This window comes from Setaria viridis, chromosome 4, assembly GCF_005286985.2.
Source record: "Setaria viridis chromosome 4, Setaria_viridis_v4.0, whole genome shotgun sequence".
NCBI lineage: Eukaryota > Viridiplantae > Streptophyta > Magnoliopsida > Poales > Poaceae > Setaria > Setaria viridis.
In genome coordinates this window covers 30,551,683-30,576,484 of record NC_048266.2, presented here as the reverse complement: position 1 = coordinate 30,576,484, position 24,802 = coordinate 30,551,683, and the positions used below count along the sequence as shown (strand labels likewise).

The following is a 24,802-nucleotide window of genomic DNA, read 5'->3' as shown; positions in this document are numbered from 1 at the left end:
TTAGCTATATGTCCTAAATCAAACCTCTCTATCTTTGACAAGTTTATAAAAAAAAGCATCAACATATCTATAATAGTTTCATTGGATCACCATAAAAATATGTCTTGATAGTGATTTTATTGAATATTGTATACAATAATATTTTTCTATAAATTGGATCAAAATTAGAGGTTTTTAACTTAGAAAAAAGTTAAAGTAAATTTTCATTTGAAAAAAAGGAAATAAGAATCTACATGCAAGATTATTATAATCCAATAAATGGTCCTTCCCTGGCTTATAGATTATAATTGGATCAGATTATGTAATATGAGGTGGAAAATAAACGTGGCCTTCAATTCGTTCATGTACTTTGTTAGATAAAATCGATGTGCTGCAAGGAGTGGCTGACCTGTGCCCGGTCGGCTGCCCAGGCACAAATATTCATGGAAAAAATTACTTGATCTTCTACGCTTGGATCAGTCCCACCCCTAACCAATTCTTGGGTCCGCCCTGGCAGCAAGCTCTATATATGTTATATAAGTATAGATTTTTATATTATCTTGTCTTGTTTTAGATGCACACTGACAGGTGACAACACATGGATTCCAACAACACGCACTCATCAGTCTCCTGATGATTACTGGCTAGCACATATATGATCCGTCATCCACTCTGCAAGAAGGCATAAAACAGTGCACAGGCACACATCATTATCGACAAGATGCATCACTTCCCCCGCTGGAAGCCATTCGAGGTGCCAAGCTAGCTGCTGCTCAGCGCCTCAACGGCTCAACCTGCTGTACTTCTCATCATCGATCACATCGATCAGCCTGCACCAAGATGGCACGAACAACATGTAATGTCATGTGCAAACCGGAGCAGCAGTATTTCTTTTACAGAGAGAGTATGATCATCAGCCCGTAGATATTTCCGATGTTTGATACTAATTAGAAGTATTAAATATAGGTTAATTATAAAACTAATTGCACAGATAGAGTCTAATTCGTAAGATGAATCTATTAAGTCTAATTAGTCCATGATTTGATAATGTGGTGTTACGGTAACCATTTGCTAATGATGGATTAATTAGGTTTAATAGATTCATCTCGTGAATTAGCATAGGGTTCTGCAATTAGTTTTATAATTAGCTCATATTTAATCCTCCTAATTATCGGAGAACGTTCGATGTGACACTGCTAAAATTTATACCCTCCTCTGCTGTGACAGTAAAAAAAGAAAAAAATTCCTCGCAGAGTCCCCACGATTTTACCAATTATTACACGTTGATGCCCTAGTTATTGGGCGAGATCGTGCGCCAAGATTCTCTGCGACTGCGAGAGGTAGCTCGGGTACCCGCCTATAGCAGCAGCTAACTGCTTAGAGATCAGACGGCAGCGCTGCAGCCAATCAAAGGCAGAATATATGCCCCATCATTAGGCCCAAGAATTTCGAGAGATTTGGATCGATGCACGCAACAAATGCAATCAGGATGCATGGACCCAACAACGGCGTCTGCACGCAGGTGATGGCTCAGCTACCGTGACATGTACGGCCGGGTAGCACGTTTTCTGCAGACGTGTTAATCGTGCATTAAGCCGTGCAAATCGCAGTGGAGATCCTAAGTACTTGTGGTAATACAGCGTGAGTACCATTGCTGCTTGATCTGCTGCATAGACGCATGAAATTAAAGAGTATGGAGCACTAGCTTAGCTTCTCGCCACATGCAGAGTACGTCATGGCAGTAGCTCAATCCTAATTGCCGGTTTATATGCGTAGTACTGCGGTAATATCACCAAAAGGTACTTAGGATTATTGGCGCGATGGTAGACTTTGCAGTCGCGAGAGATTCTCAAGGGGCCATTGCATTCACACATAGTGCAGCTTTGCAGGCATGCACATGTTACTGTCAAGAAAACGAGAAGAATGGAATATATAGTCATTATTGGTTACAATCATAAAGGTTAATGAAAACACGTGCCTTGAATAATTGCACGTACTCGCTTCGGTCGCAAACAATTGTGGGCTTTGGGATAGCATTATCCAAAATTCAATTTTTTTAACAATAATTTTATGGAAAATGCTATTTTAATTTTATCACATGTAGAGCATTTTTTTATCAAATGTTCAGACTCACGACATATTGAATGGTTCATGATCAAAATATTGATATGTTGATTGCGCGAAAAAATAATGCCACTTCCGGATTCATATGTGTGGTCGGAGGGAGGAATAACACATGGAACAAACACTACTAGAAAAAATGGATTTACTATCGGTTGGGAACCCCCCTCTAGTACTGGTTGGCCAACTAGTACTGACCGATCGGTACTAGAGGGGTACCCTCTAATACCGGTTGGAAGTATTAAAAAATAAAAATAAATCAAAATCCCCTCGGCCCCGGCCCCCCACCCCCAGCGGCCCCTCCTCAACCTACCCCCTTCCTAGCCGGTGGCCTCCACTGCCACCCCCACCCCGCTGGCTCCTCCTCCCTCCACCCCCGCCGGCGGCCCCTCCACCCCCGCCGCCAGCTCCGGCTCCAGCCTCCTCCTCCACCCGGCCCCCTCCACCTCCACTCGCCCCCATCGCCGCCGCTACCATCCCACCGCTGCCTCCTCCTCCTCGGCTCCCTCCTCCTTCGCCCCTCCCCACGCCAGCCCCCTCCACCCCTACCTCCTCCTCCTCTCGGCCCCCTCTACCTCCACTCGGCCCCACCACTGTCGCCACATCCTGCAGATCTAGAGAGAGAGAGAGAGGGAGAGAGGGAGGGAGAGAGAGAGGGGCACGCATCCTGCCATCCTGCCGCGCCACCAAGCCGCCGCCGCTGCCGCGCCTCACCCCACCAGCGCTCCTCACCCCAGGCATGAGGTGAGGGGCGATCGGAGGGGGAAGGTGTGGGGAGGCCGAGGGAGAGGACGCGCTAGAGGAAGGAAGGGAGGGAGCCGGTCACCAATGGAGAAGATGAGTGGGAGGGAGAGAGAAGAGGGTGTTGTGTTGTGCGGAAGAGAGAAGAGAAGAATGGAGGAGAGAAGGAGGAAGGGATCGGAGGAGATAAGGCACTGCGCTGTGCTGTGCGGTGGCAGGAGAGAGAGGAAGATAGCTAAAAAATTCTGAGTCCTCGAGGCAGGCAAGGGAGAAGCCTCTAGTACCGGTGGGTAAGCCCATCTGGTACTAGAGGGTCACCTTTAGTACCGGATGGAGCTACCAACCGGTACTAGAGGCTCTAGTAGTACCGGTTGGTAGCTCCATCCGGTACTAAAGGTGACCCGGTTGGTAGCTCCACCCGGTAATAGGGTCACCTCTAGTACCGGATGGAGTCCCCATCCGGTACTAGGGGGCCTCCGGGGGCTCCCAACTTTGGAACCGGTACTAATGCTAACATTAGTACCGGATTCAAAAATAACCGGTACTAAGGCTAGGGATGAAAGGTCATTTTTCTAGTAGTGAAATATATCGATCTTGATCCGGAGTGATAATTAATAATACTGATATATACACTACTGGAAAACTGAGCATTCGTCCCGAGTCTCAGTACCGGTTGTGTATTGGCCCGGTATTAATGTGGTGGAGCTCCCACCCGGTACTAAAGAGCTCCTCCCTATCCATCCGTCTGCTCGCTCATCCGCTGCCTTATCCATATATCCATCTCCCCCTCCTCTATCTCTCTCTCCAATCTCTCTCTGCCTCACCCAAACTCTTCCCCTCCCCCCTCACCCGAACCCCTCTCCTCCTCTGCCTTCCCTCCCCTCCCCCTTCTGCTCACCCCTCACCGACAGTGAGGAGCAGCGGCGGGGTGAGGTGAGGTGGCGGCGGCGACGAGCAGGCGGGAGCAGCGGCGGGCAGGTAGGCGGGCGGGGGCCGGTGGGAGCGGCAGGACGGGGGCTGGGGAGGGTGGGGCCGGTGGGTGATTTTTTTTAATACTCCTTTAGTACCAGTTATTTCAACAGGTACTAAAGGCCCCCCCTTTAGTATCGAACTAACAATACCGGTTGCGGAACTGGTACTAAAGGAGGTTCCCAACCGGTACTGATGGCCCTTTCCCTAGTAGTGATACTATCACGAAAACAATACGAATCCATGGATGGAATAATACTTAGGTATATATAAACACTTATAACCGACATGATGTAGCAGACATTGTTGGGGAATCAGTCATAGATCGCGGGTCCAAGAGACTGTGGCTTTCGGGGGACCCCTAGAAGCAACGGGGTCCTTACGAACTCGGGTTGGGGGAGGAGGAATTCCCATCCACCCGAGGGCCTCTGAGGGCTGCCCGCGTGTCACCATGGGGTGGACGCATCGCCTACCACCGGGAGACCTCCCCTCCCCCCCTCCCCCAAATCCGAAGGGGGATTCCCAGAACCCCTTTGCCTTAAGGGATGGGGAGGAGTGTTCCCCTCTCCTGCTCGATGCCACCGAGGCAAGCTAAGAACCCCGCGCCCTTTGTCCGAGGCCACGTGGACTCGGTAGTACGGGGGAGGGGAGGGAAGGTGCAGAGCCCCACCTACACGTTAGCCCTAGGTACGGAGGGCACATCCACGTCAACCCTAGGTATGGAGGGTCTCTGTGCCTCCTAAGGGGGATTAGACCAAGGAGCCCCTGATGACGTCCCCTCACAGGGCCAGCATCTAGGGTCTCCGTACTAGGGAGCAAATGAGTCTATTCTGGTACAGTTTCGCCCCAAGCGCTATAAATAGGGGGAGGACCAAGGAACAACGTAACATTCTAGCCACTCAGCCCCCTAGAAGCTCTTTTGAACAACTTGTTCAAGAGGCACCCTCTACTGTTTGGGTATTTCGTAACCACCAACATGCATATATATAGAATATCTCTAGCAGATCCTCCAAGTTCCTTATAGTGCGTCTAGTAAAAAACGAGATAATCACCTGAATCTTCAACTTGGGCACAATCTTGGTAAGATATGCTCGGATTCTGAGTAGACCGTGATTTTCACCCTACTTGCATTGGCATCCAGAAGGTGTTGATCCTCCCCGGTGAGTGGTGGATATTGCTCGATTCATGGGAGATGAGGAGAGAGAAGATAAATGTGAGAGACAAGGAGAGATGATCAATGCCATGTGTGTTTGCTAGCATGTCAGCAAAATTTGGACTTCAATGACACTTGTTACCAAGTTTAGGGACCTCAAATTGCAAATTAATAGTTCGACCTAGGTGACATTCTCGAACAAGTTTAAGGACCTTCTGTAGATGCACTTACGTTACTAATTATACATGCATATATGCAATAGGGATGGAAATGGACTATCCACCCGATCTAGATCCATGCTGGTACATGGGATATAATTAGTCACCAGGTAGTTCTATCTTATGCATTATAACTAGAGTAAAATACATGGCCGGTCCTTAAACTTGTCTGGATGTGTCACTTAGGTCCACGTACTCTTAAAATGCATATTTGGCTCACTAAACTTGGTCTCGGGTGCCATTTAGGTCCCTATACTCTCATTACGCAGACCTAGCCCCCTAAACTTGGCTTCGGGTATCATCAAGGTCCATATACTCTCTAAAAGTATTGTCATCTCAATTAAATTGATTAAAACTTATTTTTACATAGATACAATTTAATTATAGCCAAATAAAGTGAATTTCAGCTCAACATGTGTGGAGAATATTGATGTGCTGAATCCAGAAAGATTGATAATCTTTTACTTTGGAGGCAATATCTTAACTTGCTAGGTGTGTATGACTTGTGTGCTCTATTATTCTTGAAAGATTGTCCAAATTTGAATAACTCGTAGTTGCACTTACTAAAGGGGTTTATAAAATAAATTATTGGATGAATATTAGAAGTTGAAGGACAATAAGACAAGTTAAAAATGTGCTAATTAAAGTAATGGTTTGCTTGAAAGCATAAATTTTGATCTTATCATGTTCTATTAGTGGGATGACATTGCATTTCAAGGGTTTAGGGACCTATATGACACCCGAAGCTAAGTTTAGGAAGTAAGATATGCATTTTAAGAGTACAAGGACTTAGGCGACACCCGAGCTCAAATTAAGGGAGCTAGATATGCATTTTGAGAGTACGGGAACCTAAGTGACATAGGGTGACAATACTCTTATAACCATGAGCGCACACAGAGATATTTGCAAAGAGGAATACATTATATATTCATGATTGGTGTCGTTTGTGATACTTGCTGCCCCAGATGGTTCTTGAGCCGTATGACAGACATAACGGAGGTTATCACCAATAATGCTCAATCCCTGACAGCTTAGAAACAGTCTGAGACGACGAGGGTTAATTCTAATTCATCTCCAAGACATCAGCGATGAGCCTTTTTGTGCTAATAAGCTGCGGTACTATCTCTCCAATCAAATATAAAAAATAAACCGCGTAAAAAGATTATTTAATTTCCGAGCTATCACAAACTTTTTTGTTTAAGCAATCCACACTATTTTACCTTGAGAACAGAAACATATGCCAGGTTGAGTACTACTGTGTGCGTTTGCGAGCACGCTGAGAACATGACATGGGTAATCACAAGTGCAAAAGGGGCACAGATATACCACCACCAGTACGATCCACCACCACTTAAGCATAGTAACTTAATTTCTTACTACACCGCTGCACGCACTGTAAAATAAATGTACGATAAACTTGGACGAGCTGTGGATCAGTTAGCCCAGAGGCCTTACGCAGCAACTGAAGAAACAGCCTGTACACGAAGCAGAGTGCAGAACGATGCAGACCGCAGCTGCTATCCTGCTATGGTCTGTTCCAGAGACGATGAACATACCATGTACGTAAGACTTAATTTGTCCCCGCCATTAAAGGACCGGCCATGTCAATCCCTTTTCTTGTCTAATTGTTTCCCTTTTGTTTGTAATAAGCGTTTGCGCTAAGAATGATATAAAAATTTTGGTTGTATGCGGTCGCAGAGACCGGAGACATTTCCATTTTCTAAAGAAATATGTATATGGCTCAGCTCGTAAAATTAATTTACTGCTACCATCCAAGATATCATATATGTAAGTATCTAGCAAGCTAGGCTAACTAGCTAGGTAGCCGCGTTACGGCCGTTCCGTCGACGCACGCCATGTGATACCGCGATGTACAAAATCCTCTTCTGGATACGTCCGTGTTGATGATTAGTATACACACATGTGTTTTATTCGACGATCGCATCGGATCCATGCATGCGTACGTGTGTATATCTTGCACTGTAGGAGCATTAACCCTGCCTTCTAGCATTAACAGTTTTTATTCAGGAGATATGCAGGAGAGCATATGGTATGTGGCTGTGGGTTCCAAGAAGCTAAGGTGTTACGAGTTCATCGTGGCGTCGACCATATTGTCAAAAGCGAAATGAATGTGAGTTCCTTACAGGCAATGAAGCAGGTGCGTGCATGCTAGCTTGCCAAAGTGAGTGAGCGAGCTCCTACCGCCATGCATGCATGTGTCTGGTGTCGTCGATGAACAGTGAATTTGGTTAGGGCAAGTAGTGGGGATGCATGGAGTGGTACGAGCCAGCAGGCCACCTTAAATATATCTGATGCCAAATCTTTTCGCCTCTGGAATGAGGATCCTGCGTGCCCCCAATCCATGTGAAGTTAATACGTGATATCCAGTCTTGTTTCCCTGTCCTTCTCTCTCTCTCTCTCTCTCTCTCTCTCTCTCTCTCTCTCTCTCTCTCTCTCTCTCTCATCCTTCATATCTTGCTTCAAATTAAAAACCTAGACGGATATCCTAGAGAAGAAGAGTAGTAATTCTGATCCATGCACTTCTTTTTAGAAAATTTGAACAAATGGATGTATATTTTTATAGTTATCACAATTACACTTGCTCTATCACAAAATATTTCAGATTTATGAATTGTGGTGACAAATGACAATGCATTGTATAACTGCATACATCTCTAGTGTGTCAGCGTCCTATCACATATATTTACATTGTTAAAATTGTTACAGACCTACATGTTTATGAAGAAATTAAATTGCATCACAAAACTGCAGACTTGATGTCTCAATGTATTGCAAAACATAGTTTTGTCAAATTAAATATATATCTTAAAGCTATAGATTTTATAGTTGGGTGAAATATACATGTAGTTCGCGATGTCCTTAAATATATATTTTTGTTAAATGAAGATATACTGATCCTGTATGTAGTTTGCGATGTAACTGATTAAATATGTAGAATATCATGTTAACTCGCCCTTTTGCTTGTATTACCTTTTTTATGAGACACGAACGCATTTCAAGGTTAAAAGTTTGTGATTTTGCTGGTCTTGGGGTAAGAAAAGACAGAATCGAAACTATATTTGAAAATACTTTTGTATGATTAACATTATGCTGTTATGAATCATACACTCCAAGAGAATTTAACTGCTCATCAAGCTTTAATTTTGGACACTTCACCGCGCCAAACTACACCTTGTATACATTTTCGACAATCAAACTGTGCTCCATAAATATGTATTGAGTTGACCAATTCAAATGAAAATTTTGAGCTGTTAGAAAATTGGGGGGGGGGGGGGGGGGGGGGGGGGGGGGGGGCGAGAGGGAGAGGATGTGCAAAGTCAACCGGCAGAGCATGCAAGCTCAGCCAACAGGTAGCAGCACTGACGGGGGACGGGACGCATCGGTCGATGGATCACATATGCGCACGAAAGATCGCATCAATCGCGACATGAATTGCCAGTTGAATGCAGCCGCGGGTACGAGCCACGGCCGGGGGCGTCGTGATCATTCTTCTGCGCGTCTAGTGCAGCGTCCACCTCCATCAATACAATGCCTCGCCGTCGAGAAACAACGGCGGCATCGATCGACCCATCGCCGTCGCGAGAGGGAGGGAGGGAGGGAGGGAGGGAGGGAGAGAGAGAGGGAGAGAGAGAGAGAGAGAGAGAGAGAGAGAGGGAGAGAGAGAGAGAGAGAGAGAGAGAGAGAGAGAGAGAGAGAGAGAGTACCATGCATGTAACTACGTCACCACAGATTTTTTGTTACTGCTGCTGTTGAGCGCGCAGAGCAGTACACGTACTGGATTTACCTTACCAGTAGTGTGTGTCTCCGTGTGGGAAATGTGCTATTCAAGTTTGCAGCTGACGGGGCACTGTCACTTTATCACTGTTCTTACTCTTTTTTACCGTTTATTGCACTTGCTCCCGGCCGGCACAATGTGCAGGGGGGCACTGTTCATGATACGGTTAAAAACAAGGGGGAAAGTAACAGTGGTATATTTGTCCAACATGCATGCATGCGTGGTCAGTCAGTAGTGTTGTGTGATTTCTGTTCTGAATGAATGAAAAGAGAAAGAAAAGGACGCTAGCTAGGAGTGACCAATTCCTTTCTTGTAAATAAAAGCTCAAACACGAGAGCTTCACAGCTTGAATTCATGTATGCATAAGTTCGTTTTGCATTGTTTCTATGGCTCCTAGAGGAACCAATGTATAATGCATTCCTCATCAATGCCAAGTAGGCCCTCAGTGAGTGAAGTCCAAGCACAATTATATTAGCAGTTATGGTGTGTTTGAGAGTTTGTCCCTTAGCTAAATGGTGAAAGTGGTGACTAGTTATGAATTATGATTAATTAGGTTTAATAATTCTTGAAACATGGATACGGTTTCAATTTGAAACTGTTGTCAGAGTTTTCTTCATTTGTTCTATTCTTCAAAAGAAAACTTTGCTTAAAGATTTATCTTGTTTCCTTTTTGTGTTTTTTTTGGATCGTTTGGGCTTTCTATTACACATCATTTAAATTTCCTTGGGAACTTTGTTATCCTCTTGTCAGAACCTTCTTTTGTTAGATTTTGAGTATCTCACGATGTCGAGATTAAGTGATAGTAATTTAGTATCACTAACTAATTTCATTAAAAAATCATATAATGCTGAGATATGATGTGACATCTAAGTCTCTATAGTTGGTAATTAGCTTTATGGATTCATCAACTATCCTTTATTGGCCATGATGAAATTGAAGTCATCGGTTGCAATTCATGAGGTGATGATGTGCATGTTTGTTGTTAAGGCTATGTGTTAGAATTTGTACTATCTATATGTAGGCTATAGCTGTCCAGTTGTGCCTTGCTACCACATTTCTGCATGTTACTGTACTAAAGGCTCTCTCCTACTAACATGAAAAACTTATTACATACCTAAATCCCCTCATCTTAAGCTCGATTTTTTTTCCTGAACTTGAAAAAAAAAATCCTCTCATCTACATACAACTCCTCAAATAATAAAGTTTAGTGAGCATTTCGAGTTTATGAACGGAGGAAGGGACTTGCCTTCGAGGAAAGAAAGCAACTTAGAAAAGCGTGCGTGCCTACAGGGTTTTTGTGGTGTTCATCAGCGGCCATAGGCCCCCCCGCATGGATCCGACTGTGTTCCTCTGCACAGGAAACAGAAAGGCCACTGGTCTAGTCTTTATTGTTGCCTCTGTATACATGTAAGCACATCAAACTTTCTGATACCGGCCCGGGCACTACATGCAAAAGGCTAGCATACACATACACACTGGAATCTTTCGGCCACTCATGAGGCAGCACGTGGCGAAGCAGGATTTGCCATAGGAGGAAAAAAGTTTTGCCATGGGAGAAGAAATGAGAAAGAATGAAGTAATGGTTTCCTATTTGGTACCTATCCAACTTCAGAAACTAAAATACAAGACGTGTATATTTCCTTTCCTTTGAGTCTTATAACATAGAAAAGAAAGAACACCGCTTCAAACCACATGAGTGTATGTTACAAGGTTGGTTCGACGACCATCATGTCGAACCATAAGTGAAATTTATGAGTCACGCATTACAACTTTCGCTGAAGTTTGATACATCCACATCTAGGCATATATATATATATATATATATATATATATATATATATACATATACATATATATATATATCGTCTACAAAATTATCCAAAACTCTATACAAATGAAAGGAGAGTAGCCTCCTCTCTCTCTTCCCTCCTTGGGTTTCTCTCTCCAAAACAACCATGGTGTGACTTGTAGCACCGAAAGAGCAAGGGGTCCCATGGAGGCAGAGGCACCCACTAGCGGACAAGCAACAAGCCAATATTTTAATACCAACGGACACACACGCGCCCTCTCTCTCCTCCCCACTGCCTTTTTAACCACCCCTGCCGCTGCAGCCTCCCTCCACTCTCCCTCAACCACTGCCTCCAGCAGCAGCAGCAGCACCCCACGCAGCTAGCTCAGCTCGATCGTCCTCTCCATCCATTCTCGTGCTCCCCTCCCACTCCTCCCCGTCCGTCCACCGCCGCACACCGCACAGAGGTCGCCGCAGCGGCAGGCCGGCTGAAGGAGATGATGAGCGGTGGTAGGCTGAACGTGACCACGTCCTCGCCGGGCGACGACTTCCCGTTCGCACCCGTGCAGCAGCAGCAGCAGCAGCCGCCTCCGCCCTACGTCGGGTTCGAGCACGGCGTGACGGGCGGCAGCGGCGGCGTGATGCAGCGCCACCTCTACGACGGCCTCGACTTCGCCACGGCGCTGCAGTTCCAGGAGGCGGCGGCGCCCCACCACCAGCTGCTCACGCTGCCGTCCAGCCTCGCCCCCATGGCGCCGCCGATGCAGATGCCGATGCCGATGCCGCTGCAGATGCCGATGCCCATGCCCGGGATGCCCGGCGACGTGTACCCGGCGCTCGGCATGGTGAAGCGCGAGGGCGGCGGCGTCGGCGCGGACGGCGCCACGGCGGCCGGGAGGATCGGGCTCAACCTCGGCCGCCGCACCTACTTCTCCCCCGGCGACATGCTGGCCGTGGACCGGCTCCTGATGCGGTCCCGCCTCGGCGGCGTGTTCGGATTCGGCTTCGGCGGCGCGCACCACCAGCCCCCGCGCTGCCAGGCCGAGGGCTGCAAGGCCGACCTCTCCGGCGCCAAGCACTACCACCGCCGCCACAAGGTCTGCGAGTACCACGCCAAGGCCTCCGTCGTCGCCGCCGGCGGCAAGCAGCAGCGCTTCTGCCAGCAATGCAGCAGGTAACCTTACTTACTTACCCTACGCCGCATCCTCGATCTCTCCCTGCTAGACCTTATCGCATTCTCATTCTCACTCTAGCTCGCATCCTAGTCCTAGCACACAGCATATGAGCACAGTGCCTGTTCTTGCATTACACGAGCATGGTGTAGCTGCAACTACACAAGCTATCCACCGACTAGCTCGCAGTCTACTAAGTATAGCATGTACGGAGCCATCGGTAGTTGGGTTTGCCTTTTTACTCAAAGGCTCTCTCCCCTGCTGGTCTTCTTCCCTTTCCCTGCCCGGCCTGCTTTTCAGAGCTCGGAGCTGTCGCGGAGATGCATATATATGCTTTCGGTTCGTGTTCCTTGTCTCTTGCGGCCATGGATGGAAGGCTGCAGCTTCCTGCAACCATGCATGTCCAAAAGCCACTCCACGCTTGCACGGCCACGGCACAGGGGCCTCAGACACGACACGACGAGGACTGTTGTTGACTGTTGTGTAGACTTGTAGAGTAGAGCCAGAATCAAAGCATGAAATCAACTGAAAAACACAAGTACGATGCGAGATGCAAGAGCTCGAATTTGATCACCAGTTGGTTGTCGTGTTCTTGCATCTGCTAGTGGCTAGGAGGATCAGTTGGGTCCTCTCCTCTCCTGCCGTTGTTTCATTGTTTGCTTCCAGTTTGCTCTCGCTCTGATCTCGGGATCGCTGGGGACAAAATCATGAGAGAATCTCAAAGGAAAGGCTGCCGCGAGCTGCTTGCTTTAGCAGACTGGCAGTGGCTGCACGCAGGATCTCGGGCCAGGCCTGGGGCGTATCCCTGCGCCCTGCTTTACTCTTTATCGTCCTGCTGCATTTGACCAATGCGGCTAGTGGACCATTCCAGTCCAGGCCAGTAGAATGCACGATACGACTGCGACAAGTGTTTTGTGTGTTCATCTTTTCAAGGGCGTAGCAACACAACTTGTGTGTGTTCGTGTGTGTGTGTGTACAATTGTACAATGTGTATGTAGATGAAGGCGTTTCTTGCTACATGCTGAATTTGTGTGTTGAATTGAACTGTGGCTAGGTTCCACGTGCTGACGGAGTTCGACGAGGCCAAGAGGAGCTGCCGGAAGCGGCTGGCGGAGCACAACCGCCGCCGCCGGAAGCCGGCCACCACGGCGTCGTCCAAGGACGCCGCGTCGCCGCCCGCCAAGAAGCCCAGCGGCGGCTCCATCTCCGGCTCCTACACCACTGACAGCAAGAGTAAGCTCGCTCGCATGCTTAATTATATTCTCTGCGTAGATGTCCCGTCTTCCATTAACTCGATCGACGACAAGTAGCACTCGGCTGATCCTGATCTGGCAACTTCATCTTTCTTGTTATCTTGAATTCATGATGGAGCAGACCTGAGCACGACCAAGTCGACCATGTCATCGAACACGGGCAGCGTGATCAGCTGCCTGGACCAGGGCAACAAGCAGCTGGCGAGGCCGACGCTGACCCTGGGCGCCTCGCCGGACAAGCAGGACCACCACCACCAGCTCAGCACCATGCTCCAGGTTCAGGCGGCCGCGGGCGGCCACCACCAGGAGCAGCACTTCATCACCTCGCTGCAGGTTCACAACAACGGCGGCGGCGGCGGCGGCAACAACATCCTGTCGTGCTCGTCGGTGTGCTCCAGCGCGCTGCCGTCGGCGGCGGCCAACGGCGAGGTCTCCGACCAGAACACCAACAACGGCAACGGCAACATGCACAATCTGTTCGAGGTGGACTTCATGTAGGCCGTACGCGTAGATGCAAAGCGGGCGAGCACGGGAGTACGTTCCTTCTGGCAAAGGTGTCCTTGGTGTGTAGCCGTGTAGGTAAAAGGAATAGGAGAGAGAGTGAGTGAGAGAGTACGAGAGAGAGAAGCAAAAGGTATGAAGTGAGAGAAAAACAAAAGGAGAGAGAAGGGTAGGGAGGGGTGCAAGGATTCCATACATCCATCCGTCACACTCCACCAGTACTCAGTAGTGGCTAGCTGCAGCAGGCTGGTCTAAGCAAGGCATAGCTACCTCTTGCAAAGTTGCATGGCTATAGCAAAAAAGCCATGCAATGCAAAGCCTGGTGCTGCACTGCATCTGCATCCATCCAAGCCTTTCTACCTTTCCATTTTCAGTGGGGGAATAACTTGTCTGCTATTATTTCACCCCCTTTCTTTTCCTTTCCAGTTTCTTCTTCGTTGCAACTTGCAAGGGTGACGGGGGCCGGTGTAGTGTGTGTTGTAGCTGCTGTGTACCAAACTACCAGTTGTGTTTCTTTTTACTGTCTCCAACAAGTAACAGAGATGAGATCGATGACTACTTGTAGCTCCAGCAAGACAAACCTTGCAACTTGAGAATTAATCTTTCTGAATCTATCTCTCCTCCCTTCAAATTTTCGACAATGAAATCACACAGCTAGATGGCCTTGCTTTTTTTTACATGTATACAAAAGATGATGGGTAGATGGATGATCATCTATCACCGTTGCAAGTTACCAACACTTACTGCATGTGAAACGTGGAGCTAGCACCGCATTGGCGAGGCAGCCCCACAGATCCCTGCGCAGATATACGATCGGCGAGGGAACCTTAAATTCACGAGAAGCTGGGCCTCCAGGCTACGAGAGCTACGTACCCAGAGCCCAGCATGCATGCATGCGTCCATCGAGTTCATTGATTAGGCCCCCCAATGCAGCAAATCGATCGACGGACACGATTAATGATGTTTTTTCCTCTCAGCTGTAGGGATGGGAGATCGACGGTGGATCTTGCTCCGGATACGACGTACAGCGATATGATCGAGTGGATAGATTAGCCCTAGTCGATATCATCGAGATCCTAGGATGCATTGAGTACGTACGTACGTACGTACGCGCGTGTGCCCCAGCTGTATTAAATACTGCTGGAGTGAGCGAGCGAGTGAGTTATGACGTGTGTCTCGGTGTTGCCCAGCTTCCTCTTCAGCTCTTCCCCCTTGTGAATTCAAGGCTGGCGGGGCAGGGCGTCATGCATGGCATGGCTTGCCGATTCGGTTGCGCGCGTTGTCCTCCAACTCCAATCCCCCCAGCTCGGGGCCTCCTCCGGCCATGGCTGCTAGCGAGTAGCGAGGGAGAGAGAAGAGGGCTTGGACCACCACGCATGCACGCAGCGGCAGTATTTATTTCGCCAGGACATGGGCATGCATGCATGCATGTGTGCGAGGGCAGATGCTACACGTACGATCCATCCATGGACCATGCATGCACTCGTAGTGTGTATTCCCAACAGGGGATCGGAAAAGAAAGCAACCGATCTTCAAAAATAAATTGTGAGGATTATATATGCTAGAATTTTGTCGGTATATTTCTTGGGTAACTCTCAAATTTCAATCCAGATCAATGTGCAAGAAGGTTAGTGGTGGCGGATGGCGACAGGGTATAGCAAATCAAGTGGACAAAAGTGTTACCCAAATGAATTCTCATAAATTAAACGAATCCTCATAAACTAAATGGATAAAATTTTACCCAAATGTTCCGGCTGCTATGATCTCCTGGTGGCATAATAACCAAAAATTCTATTGAAACCATATATCTCGAAATCTTTTTGTAGGGTGGAAATGGTCCCTATATATACGCTGATGACATATATGTTGCTTAACAATCTTAAAGTTGTTGATGACTGTATATTATATATGCTGATCTCCCTACTAACTATCAAGGGCCGTCGTGGTACGGGTACGACGGCTCGCTACCCAACGCACAGTGCTATCTCCCACGCGGAGGAAACGTGCCGGTTCCCGATCTTGCAATGCATGGCGGGCGGACACGCGCAGCAGCGGCGCCGTGCAACTGTGCAGGGCCAAGGGAAAACACATGGTCGAGGAGGAGACGTCACGGCGAAACGGACTCTGCCACTGCCAGCCTGCTGCTGCCTCGCTAGCTAGCTCCAGATCTCTGGTCGGTGTTGGCAGCGGCTGCCGGCCGGGGCGCACCCACGCGTTGGCCTGGACCGGCGCACGCACGCCACGCATGCATACACGCCGCGTGTTCCGGCAGCCGCCGTTTGCACTTCACTGATTGAGGCTGCTGGACCTTGCAGGTTTTTGTTCAAGATTGATAACTTCTGGGCCAGCCAATTCACGGCTGAATCCGCCGAACCACGCTTCTTCCTTTTTTTTTTCTGGCCCGCGCTCCACGGGGAAGCCCCGTGGGCTCTCGTCTCTCGTGCCAGTGGGCTTCGCCTGCAACCTGAGAGGAGATGGATGGAGCCCAGCTCAGATAACAACGTGTGTGCTTTGTTTGGTGCCCAAATGTACGTGTACCCAGAGGAGAACAAGACATTTTTTGACCACTCTGACCCATTTTGACCACCATATGGGTTGGTGTCAAAATACATGCATGGCCACCAATTTGGTGACCAAAATTGGCCGTGCCGAATTTTATCGGCTACTACATGGCACTATCCTATATTGTACAAGAAAGAGCTAGAGATGCACTCTTCTTTATTTCAACATTCCACGGCAAGAACTGGGGCACAAACAGATGACCACCGATTCAGGCTGATAAGCAACGGACCATGCCCTGGCACTGGCAACCTCAACCTCATCATGTTCATCAGACGGCGCACAAGTCACAGCTTGCACGAACGCTTTTGTCCCCAAACTGTACAACAGGCAAAGCCTTTTATACACAACGACGACACCCTTCCAGACCTGCGCACCTCGCAATCTTGGTAGGCCTCAAGCGAGGGAGGTGGAGGACGACGTGCCATGATGACCATGGTTGTCCTACTCTCTCGCTCATGGAAGACCAGGCCTCTGGCCACGCTGCGGAACTTCCAGAGCGAGCGGTAACATTATCTGACGACGGAAGCTGCAGCCGGCGACGGCTGCATCAGTCTCGCTGCGCCGCCGTGCGGGGCGGCCGGACGGGCCAGAGCGGCAGCCTCCAGAACGGCCGCTTCCTTGGCTTCGGCATCGTCCCGGCGGCGCCGGCGCCGGCGGGCTCCTTCTCCGAGCTCAGCATGTTCCACATCACCTGCACGTCCTGGTACCCGCAGGTCTGCACGTCCTGGTGAAGGTTCAGGATGCCACACTCTGCATTGGTCGATCCATCCAATTTGGAAACAAGGCAAAAAGAAAAGACAAAGATTAATTACTGCTTACTGCTCACAAGTTCAGTTAAAACTGAGAACCGAGGGAAGATAACAAAGATCAAATGATGAACCACAAGAATCACAAAGGATTGCATAGGAGATTGGGTGGTCCAAGGTCTGATTGTCGGCATACACTCCCAACGGGCGGTTGGAGGCACAAACGATAACGTGCCCTGAATCTTGGCGCGCAGGGACCATTACCGATCGCTAAATGATTTGTTTGTTTCTTGTGGCGACGATCTTTTTTTTCCTCCCTTTTAATCTGTGCGTTTCAAGAAATAAACCAGCAAAGCCTAGCTCAAACTCTGTGTTCTACTGCTGTTAACAGCGTTGGCAAGGTTCCTAGATCTGCCGACAATGCAAACAGTTGCGTATTCCTCTTAGAAAAGAATCTTCGCTTTAAAATGCAGGAATCAAAGGAAAGAGCTCGAACTTTTGGGAGCATTGCGCAAATCCTAAATGTGGCTGCTAGCAGCTAGCGTTTGCGCAAGAGATTCATGCCATGAAATTGCTTGCTATTCAGTTACTGCTACTGTTCTAAGTTTTTTTTTTTTTGCTTCCGAAATCAGTCGAGGAGCACGATTACGATGCAGCACTAAGCAGAAGCTCGAGGAGAAGCAAGGAGTAGAGAGCACTGTGGCTTACCGCCCTTCCGGACGCGCGCGCGGGCGGCGGCGACGGCGAGCCAGGCGCGGCGCACCGGCGCGACCACCCTCGCGCGCCACCACGCCATGACGCGCGTCCCGATCTGCTGCGGCCGCCGGCTCGCGGGCTGCCGCGCGTCGCGGCTGCCGCTGCCGCCGCACGGCTCGGCCGGCCGCCGGGGCCGACCGCCCAGCCGCGCCGTGGTTGAGGCCGGCGGCTGCAGGCTCGCGAGGAGCCTGCCTCTGGCTCTGCCTTTGCCTCTCGCGGTCGATCTCTCCCAATGTACTCTCCTTACCCCCCCTTGGCCCTTGCCAGCAGAGCGTTTTATATGGCTTGCAGCATACAAGTTTCCTTAACCATGTTTGGCCTTTGGGATTTGGCACATTATCGTTGAGCGAGTGAATGACTTAACCTACTCTTTTATACTAGAGAGTTTTTTCTATGTTCACAATTTATTTTAGTTATACATTCAAGGGAAAAAGTTTCAAATTTTATTTTTACACAAGGATCCTCTACGTTAGGATTACGGCTAGCATTCACGTGGTTTGAATCTGCAAAACTACGATACAGCACAAAAAGCTTTTGCGTAAAATCGTTAGCAAAAGATGCGTGTAAACCAAAGGTCAAAACCACGTGCCCGCGCAAAAGTCGAAGGTTGCAGTAGATTCAAGTTCCATCTCCAAACTTCCTCGTAATTCAGCCGACAACAAACTGGAGCAACAACGATTGGAAGAGCCTGTTTAGCTTACGATTTGAGCCTGTTGTTTTGCTCTGGTTCCACTCGTGATTTGGTAGTTGGAACGCCTGATATCTCTCTTGGTTGTTGGGAGGTCCTGGAGCTTCGGATGGATGGATGGGCTCAGCTCAGGCTGTACCGCGCGTTGGGCATGCGACGAGCTTCACGTGCTCCTCTCCACCCGAATCGTTCCGGGATCCTGATCCTGTTGAGATGCCGTTCCAAGTGGGCCATTCTTTTACTCGTTCCAATGGCTGCGGTGTGAAACGCCGAGCCTCCAAAACATTTCTGAAGCTCCCAGCCTTTCAGTCTCAGCTGCAGTGCCAAAGCTGCAGGGTGCGTGCCGTGCAGGCTGTTGAACAGATGGATCAGCGTGTACAGTCAGCGACTGGCCGTGGCCTGCGGAAAAGAACATGGTAACCGGATAAGATTCGGTGACGACCTTAGAGAAATTATGTTCATTTAGAATTCAATTATCGCGGGGGGAAATGGAAAAGAACGTGCAAATGTACCTTATTTTAGGCTGCTGTGAACAGTTTGACTTCCATACAGTCCCAGAAAGAACTGTGTTCTGGAACAGGTGCCGTTCATGCCCATTCCGGTGCTTGCACTCCTTGAAGCATGTACGCGGAGTCGCAGACGACCCCCCAAAACTTCACCCCCACCCGCACGTCCAGATCTGCAGAACAGACTTGGAGCCATCTATGATTGGCATATTGATTGGTATTGTTCAGGTTAGCGATCTTTGCTCTTTGCTCTTTGCGCAAGATGACGATGTGATCTCTACTTTGCAGTCACAATGTGCATACCGCTGCTCGAGGTGCTGTGGATTTGAAGTGACGACGCGGCTGCACTGGGAACCACCAGGTTTCTCGCTGTCCGCGTGAATGGCATGGAGACAATGTCACCAAGGTGGACCAAGGAGCCCTGCACATAAGAGAGAGCAATCATGTAGTCTTGGCTTATGCCTAGCCGAGTAGCGGTACAAATGAGTATGCTGTTCTCAATTCCATGGACCCGATCTCCCTTTCTCATGTGTCCAAAATGAGGGGTATCAGAAGTCTCTTAGGCGGGCCAGCGTATCATGTTGCTATTCCAATAATCCATGATGCGGCACCACAAACAAAAACAGTTCAGTAGGTGCCATGCCACATGCAGGATGCAGCACACTGCATCTCTGTCCGGAGCAATGTTATGCATGCATATGGTTGTTAGCAACTTCTGCTGCAGAGGCAAGGAGATAATGGAATGCACGTGATCGAGAAGCAACTTCCCGTTCAGCATGCAAACCCACAGCCATGTGATTGAGAAGCAGGAACCACTTTGACCATGGATTCCAGCAGTTTGGTATGAAGACTAAGATAGGCTTAGTTAGTAACGTTGGAACCCTTGAGCACTCGATATCAACAAAACCAACCCGTGCACAAGGGAGCACTGGTTCATGATTATCCTATGCTTTAGTTGTATGAGATCACATGCACTAACTACTAAGTAAAACCTGCTCAACACCCACATAAACTATGTAACCAGAATAAATTCCATTAAATCTTTTACCAGAATTCAGAAAACAACAATGCGAAGAATTTCTACACTACAAACATGTCATCTGCAACTGATAATTTGTCAAGGAGACAAGCAGACAGGTCCTGCAGAAATGATTTGAACATGATTGAAAAGTCGGCATAGGAACATCAAATGCAGTACTCAAAATAGCAAGTTTCTTTCAAGCTACATAATAGTGTGCACTTCATCATCCTGCCAAGATCAAACTGATTGGTGCTGATGTGGATACCAATTTTAATGATTTATTCATTATACCTGTAACAGAAACAAAAAGTAACATGACAACTTGATAATCTTACCTGCCCATCATACTCACTGTGACGATACTTAGTTATTAGCAAGCCAGCCGGGCAGATAGAGATAGACCCTTCAACTGTGAATGAATTATTTTGAGATGATTGAAGTTGCCTGGGGCAAGTCCACTGCCATAATAAGCTTGCATAAGCACTCAGGGATTATGTGACTTAACCTTCTTACATTAACAGGCCTATTGCTAATAGTAGAAACAAAAGTTTTATGCACCAGAATATGCCTTACCAGGATTTTAAGTACATCTTCAATCTCATAACGGAGGAAAAATGAATACTGCAAAATCAGAGGAAAGCTGCACAAAAGTTTTGCACGAGTAAGTGGTTTTCCGAGTTCAAATTACCCTCTACTGGGTAACTCGCCAAGCATGAGAGACGCCAAATGCACAATCATCACCCGATGCCACTACAGCTGGTTTCTCAAAATATATAATTTTTGTATTGAGCTATGTTATTGTAAATCTTTTCTACAGTGATTGTACTGCCAAGTGCAATAATCTGCTTAGAAAGTTAATACACCAACTGAAAAAATTATACAATCTAACCTTTTGATGTTTGACCATCGACATCTCCAAAGTATTATAGATGGGCGCAATCTACATTACTAGTTCTGTTGTTCAAAATACTTTCATGATTTCATCATATGGCTCAAATTATAATTTTACTAATAGATATTAATCTGAAGTTACAAAGTTATTGGCTACAAAAATCATCTTGGCAACCTTGCAAATAAAGTCAGAAACATCAAATAAAAAATAACAGATAGAGTACCTAATGAACTTTTGATCCGTTTCATCAAAGCAGGGTGAAAACAGAATCTTACAAATTTGACGGGAGACCAATTAAGGAAACAATGTGTTCTGGCCCAGATGGCCATGGCCCGAATGGGTGACATCTTGGGCCAAGCCAACCTGCAGGAGATGGCAGCAGTGCCTGGAGCACATGCCAGGAGGCACCCTTGGGCATCAGGCCAGCTTCCGTGTCAAACAGTAACCGAAGGGAGAGGGCAGGGTGGTACATCTGTTTGGAAGATATCTTCCCTTCCCTTCTATTCTCCAACTTTTCCTATACTACAACTATTTACTGCCTAACTAATTGATCTTGATGTCGATCCTGACTTGTGGGGAAGGGAAACCAAACCAGATGCCCTAGGGTGCCTCTTGGCAGCTGGCGCACACCCCAGGCATGGACGGCGGCAGCCGCTGGTGTCCTGTCTGTCACCATGTCCTGCAGGCTGGCTTGCTCCATGTTGTGACCAAGACGGCCCATGGCCATCTGGGACCAACTACCTATTACAGAGTATATATTCCTGTTTTTCAAAGACAGTGAACCACAGGAAATACAAATCATGTTCAGGGGAAAAAACTTGACTAATCAGCAAAAAGTGCCCGGTTTTCCATTTACAAAATTTCTGAACTGGTTTTTTCTTTTCTAAATATATGTTTGGGCAGCACTTTACGGAAGATTTAACATTTCAAGAAACCAGTTGTAGTGGCATTATTAACATGGTAAAATACACTAGTCCGACAAAAATAGAGTCCAATGAGACCATTTGGCCCATAAAAGGGTCATTTTCACCCTACTGGTACCTACCAAGGTATCCGGTATTTTACAGTTACCAGAAAATATCTGAATTACAAGCAAAGCTACAACATTGACTAATAATTAAAAGAAATGATTAAGTGAAGACTGAAGACACTACCAAAACAACAGAGGAAGTTTAAGGCTACTCGACAAATCACTAAATCTGGTTTGCTTTTGATATTAGTATAAATAATTTAAGAATGGGCATAGGAACTTAGACACCAATTTGGAACACAACTGCAGTTGAATGGAAGAAGTACCTGATCTGAGTATATCGATATGCAATTTGCTCTTAGACCTGGACACTGCAATTCCAACACTTGCAACATCGCAGTTCTGCAAGGAAAAAAATGTAAGAAAATAAAAAATTTCAGTTTGTGATGTTCTGATACCTGGCAGGATTCTGTAACTCCTATATATGAGGAGCATTTACCTCTGGAAACAAAAAGAAATCCATCTTCTATCATGCATTGAAATTTGAAATGGACATCATGAAGTGTTCAGTCAAATAAAAGCAATATCCAATACGCTGGGCACAACCTGCAATACTGCACTAGCTACAATCTGCAAGAGGTATTATGCGAATACTCTTTTTTCTCATTCCACATCAACAAATTGAGTACAGTCAATATCTTGAAGTGTAATCTTGCCAAGAAGAAGATCACTCGCATGCATAGAGCACAAGGGGATGCATTTCTTGTTCAGGCTCTCATGAATGGCACTTAGTCCATGGACCCACTTATTCTCATTCAACGGATCGACATTTAGGCGATTTTGGAGCAAACGTATTCTGTAAAGCACAGTGTCTGTTTTTGCACAAAAATGTGCCAGGCATGGATATGAGGTGTCATCAATTGCCAATCTCACCAATATCATTGTCAAGGCACCATCCACTGGCTTTGGGTCAGACAAGTTCTTATCACCCATCATTTTGATCTCCCGTTCTGTTGGGAAGTGCACTTCTGCCACTCCATCATCATTTGCTACCTTTAAATCCTTTGTGAAATGACTAATTGCTTGCCTCTTAGTGCACTCATGCTTCTCTGACAGTGTCAAGAAGCAGGAGAACCTCAAGTGGTAACTGACAACAGTCTTGACCATCTTAAAGTTCCTACAACAGCAGAAAAAATCTAGCCACCTTCTTCCAACACCGGCATACCATTTGATGATATCTGAATCATCCAAACAGAGAAGTAGCTTGATTGGCCGTGGCCGGCCCATGGAGTTTGTGAACCCAGCTAGCTTTACTGCCTTCCTTACAAGCTCTATTGGCGCATTGGCCCTCATCTTCAACTCTGTCAGGTCCTCAACAGTCCTCTTCTCATATTCTTCCTCTTCTTCCTCTTCTGCTAGCCTCTCTTCTTCTTCTGCCATGTCACGGTCCCTCATAGGCATAAAAAACCTGTCCAGTGTCTCTTGAAATTTGTCATATGAGTCCACCAAAGCAGGTGGCAATTGATCCCTCACCCTAGTCAATGACAAGAAGTCACCTGATGCGAGCAGTCGGTGCCAATATTGGCAATGCTCCTGTGACTTGAAGTATTCAGCCACTGCCTCCTCTGCCCAATCCTTGAACACTCGCCGCGCCTCATTCTCAATCCGGAAATCAAATTCAAACTCCTCGCCTCTCCTCACCCTCTTGAACAAGTGGTTCAGTATCTTCAAGCCGAGCTTCTTCCGCCGTGTCTCCCGTGCATTTTTCAGCTCCTGTGCCTTTTCTGCCTTCATCTTCAGATACTTCTTCCTTGCCCTCTTCGCTTTCTCTGACATGGGTGGGTGCAGGACTGATGGTGGCACAGCTTGGAATTCTATCCCCAGGAACTCAATCTTCTCCGACACAGCACTATGGATTGAGCTGCCCAACCTATCCACCTTCACCTCCAAATCCCTCTCCAACACTGCAATGATCCTGTCCCTGATCTCAATTGTGAGCATCTTCGAACCAGACGTCACAACCAGAATTTCATCCAGATACCGAACTGCATAGACTCTTACAGGTGTATGCAGAACACTGTCATCCTTCATTCGAGGATTCTTCTTGTGCACTTCCTCCCGGACGGCCATCAATTCTCTGTCCACAGGATCGAAGAATATGTTCACCAGCGTGGCTGTGAGCTCCGACTCCTGTGGCAGCCCGCGTCCGAGCTCGCAGCCGCCGAGCTCAAACGCGACTGCATCAGACACGACCAGCTCGTTCAGGTACTCCAGGAATCCGGGGTCATCGACCTTACCGGAGATGGCGTCGAGCAGGCGGCGCATGTGGCGGGGGCCGAAGCGCTGGCGCGGGATGGCGACGCGGAAGAACCAGGACGCGCTGGGAATGGACCTGAGGTACCGGATGGCGGCGTGGCGACCGCGGTACGCGAAGGTGGCCGCGCGCGGGGCGAACACGGCATCGAGGGCGGACGCGGCGCAGCGCATGGCGAGGCGCAGCGGGAGCGTGGGGAATGGGAGCGGCTGGCCCTTGAGACGGGACGGGAGGAGGAGGCGGATGTGGGATGAGGGGGAGGAGAGCGCGTCCGCGGCGGCGGCGACGGTGGTGGGTGGGGGTTGGGGCGGGGTGGGGAGTGAGGGGTGCGCCCGGCGGCTGAGGTGGAGCGCCGAGGAGAGGAGCACGGAGGGGTGCGAGAGGAGGGGGAGGAGGGAGTGGAAGCGGTGGGTGGAGACGGAGTAGTGTCCGCGGCGGAGAAGGAGCTCGAGGTCCGCGGCCGAGAGCGGCGGCGCAGCGGGCGGAGTGGTGGGGGAGGGGGAGGGCGCGGGGGCAGTGGAGATGGCGCGGGATGTGGGGCGGATTAGGCGGTGGCGCGCGCGGGCGTGGGCGAGGCGCGGGAGCATGTGCGGCGTGGAGGTGGAGGCGGTGTACGGGCGGCTCGGCTGCGGCGGCCGGGCGGGAGCAAGGGAGA

At 48.3% G+C, this 24,802-nt stretch overlaps 3 protein-coding genes across 7 annotated transcripts; 1 reads left to right on the top strand and 2 right to left on the bottom strand.

The window, feature by feature from the left end:
- Positions 1-11,081: 11,081 nt before the first annotated feature.
- Positions 11,082-14,250, top strand: LOC117851546 (squamosa promoter-binding-like protein 10). Its single transcript, XM_034733369.2, has 3 exons — positions 11,082-11,940; positions 12,993-13,171; positions 13,313-14,250. Exons 1-3 carry the CDS (start codon positions 11,264-11,266, stop codon positions 13,687-13,689), a joined length of 1,233 nt encoding a protein of 410 aa, XP_034589260.1. The 5' UTR covers positions 11,082-11,263; the 3' UTR covers positions 13,690-14,250.
- A 2,143-nt stretch (positions 14,251-16,393) lies between these two features.
- Positions 16,394-17,937, bottom strand: LOC117853895 (uncharacterized). The gene is made up of 2 exons (XM_034736176.2): positions 17,709-17,937; positions 16,394-17,004 (listed from the first exon to the last, which is right to left on the bottom strand). The coding sequence occupies exons 1-2, from the start codon at positions 17,794-17,796 to the stop codon at positions 16,802-16,804; spliced, it is 291 nt and encodes a 96-aa protein (XP_034592067.1). The 5' UTR covers positions 17,797-17,937; the 3' UTR covers positions 16,394-16,801.
- A 340-nt stretch (positions 17,938-18,277) lies between these two features.
- LOC117853894 (nuclear intron maturase 3, mitochondrial) lies at positions 18,278-24,770 on the bottom strand. Of its 5 annotated transcripts, none has more exons than XM_072293238.1 (7): positions 22,333-24,770; positions 22,160-22,235; positions 21,139-21,624; positions 20,545-20,611; positions 20,307-20,429; positions 18,957-19,371; positions 18,278-18,843 (listed from the first exon to the last, which is right to left on the bottom strand). In XM_072293238.1, exon 1 carries the CDS (start codon positions 24,732-24,734, stop codon positions 22,497-22,499), a length of 2,238 nt encoding a protein of 745 aa, XP_072149339.1. In that variant the 5' UTR covers positions 24,735-24,770; the 3' UTR covers positions 18,278-18,843; positions 18,957-19,371; positions 20,307-20,429; positions 20,545-20,611; positions 21,139-21,624; positions 22,160-22,235; positions 22,333-22,496. The 5 variants fall into 5 exon arrangements, with proteins under 5 accessions (XP_072149339.1, XP_034592066.1, XP_072149338.1 ...); XM_034736175.2 differs by lacking the exon at positions 21,139-21,624 and having other exon boundaries at positions 18,957-19,146; positions 19,254-19,371; XM_072293237.1 differs by lacking the exon at positions 21,139-21,624 and having other exon boundaries at positions 18,957-19,135; positions 19,254-19,371.
- Between the last annotated feature and the right edge of the window lie 32 nt (positions 24,771-24,802).

Excerpts from the sequence above, each read along its gene's own strand:
- LOC117851546 (XM_034733369.2), top strand. The coding sequence starts at position 11,264 with ATGATGAGCGGTGGTAGGCTGAACGTGACCACGTCCTCGCCGGGCGAC. Across the intron at positions 11,941-12,992 it reads TTCTGCCAGCAATGCAGCAG|GTTCCACGTGCTGACGGAGT; the intron begins GTAACCTTACTT and ends AACTGTGGCTAG. Across the intron at positions 13,172-13,312 it reads CTACACCACTGACAGCAAGA|ACCTGAGCACGACCAAGTCG; the intron begins GTAAGCTCGCTC and ends ATGATGGAGCAG.
- LOC117853895 (XM_034736176.2), bottom strand. The coding sequence starts at position 17,796 with ATGGCGTGGTGGCGCGCGAGGGTGGTCGCGCCGGTGCGCCGCGCCTGG. Across the intron at positions 17,005-17,708 it reads CGCGCGCGTCCGGAAGGGCG|AGTGTGGCATCCTGAACCTT; the intron begins GTAAGCCACAGT and ends CGACCAATGCAG.
- LOC117853894 (XM_072293238.1), bottom strand. The coding sequence starts at position 24,734 with ATGCTCCCGCGCCTCGCCCACGCCCGCGCGCGCCACCGCCTAATCCGC.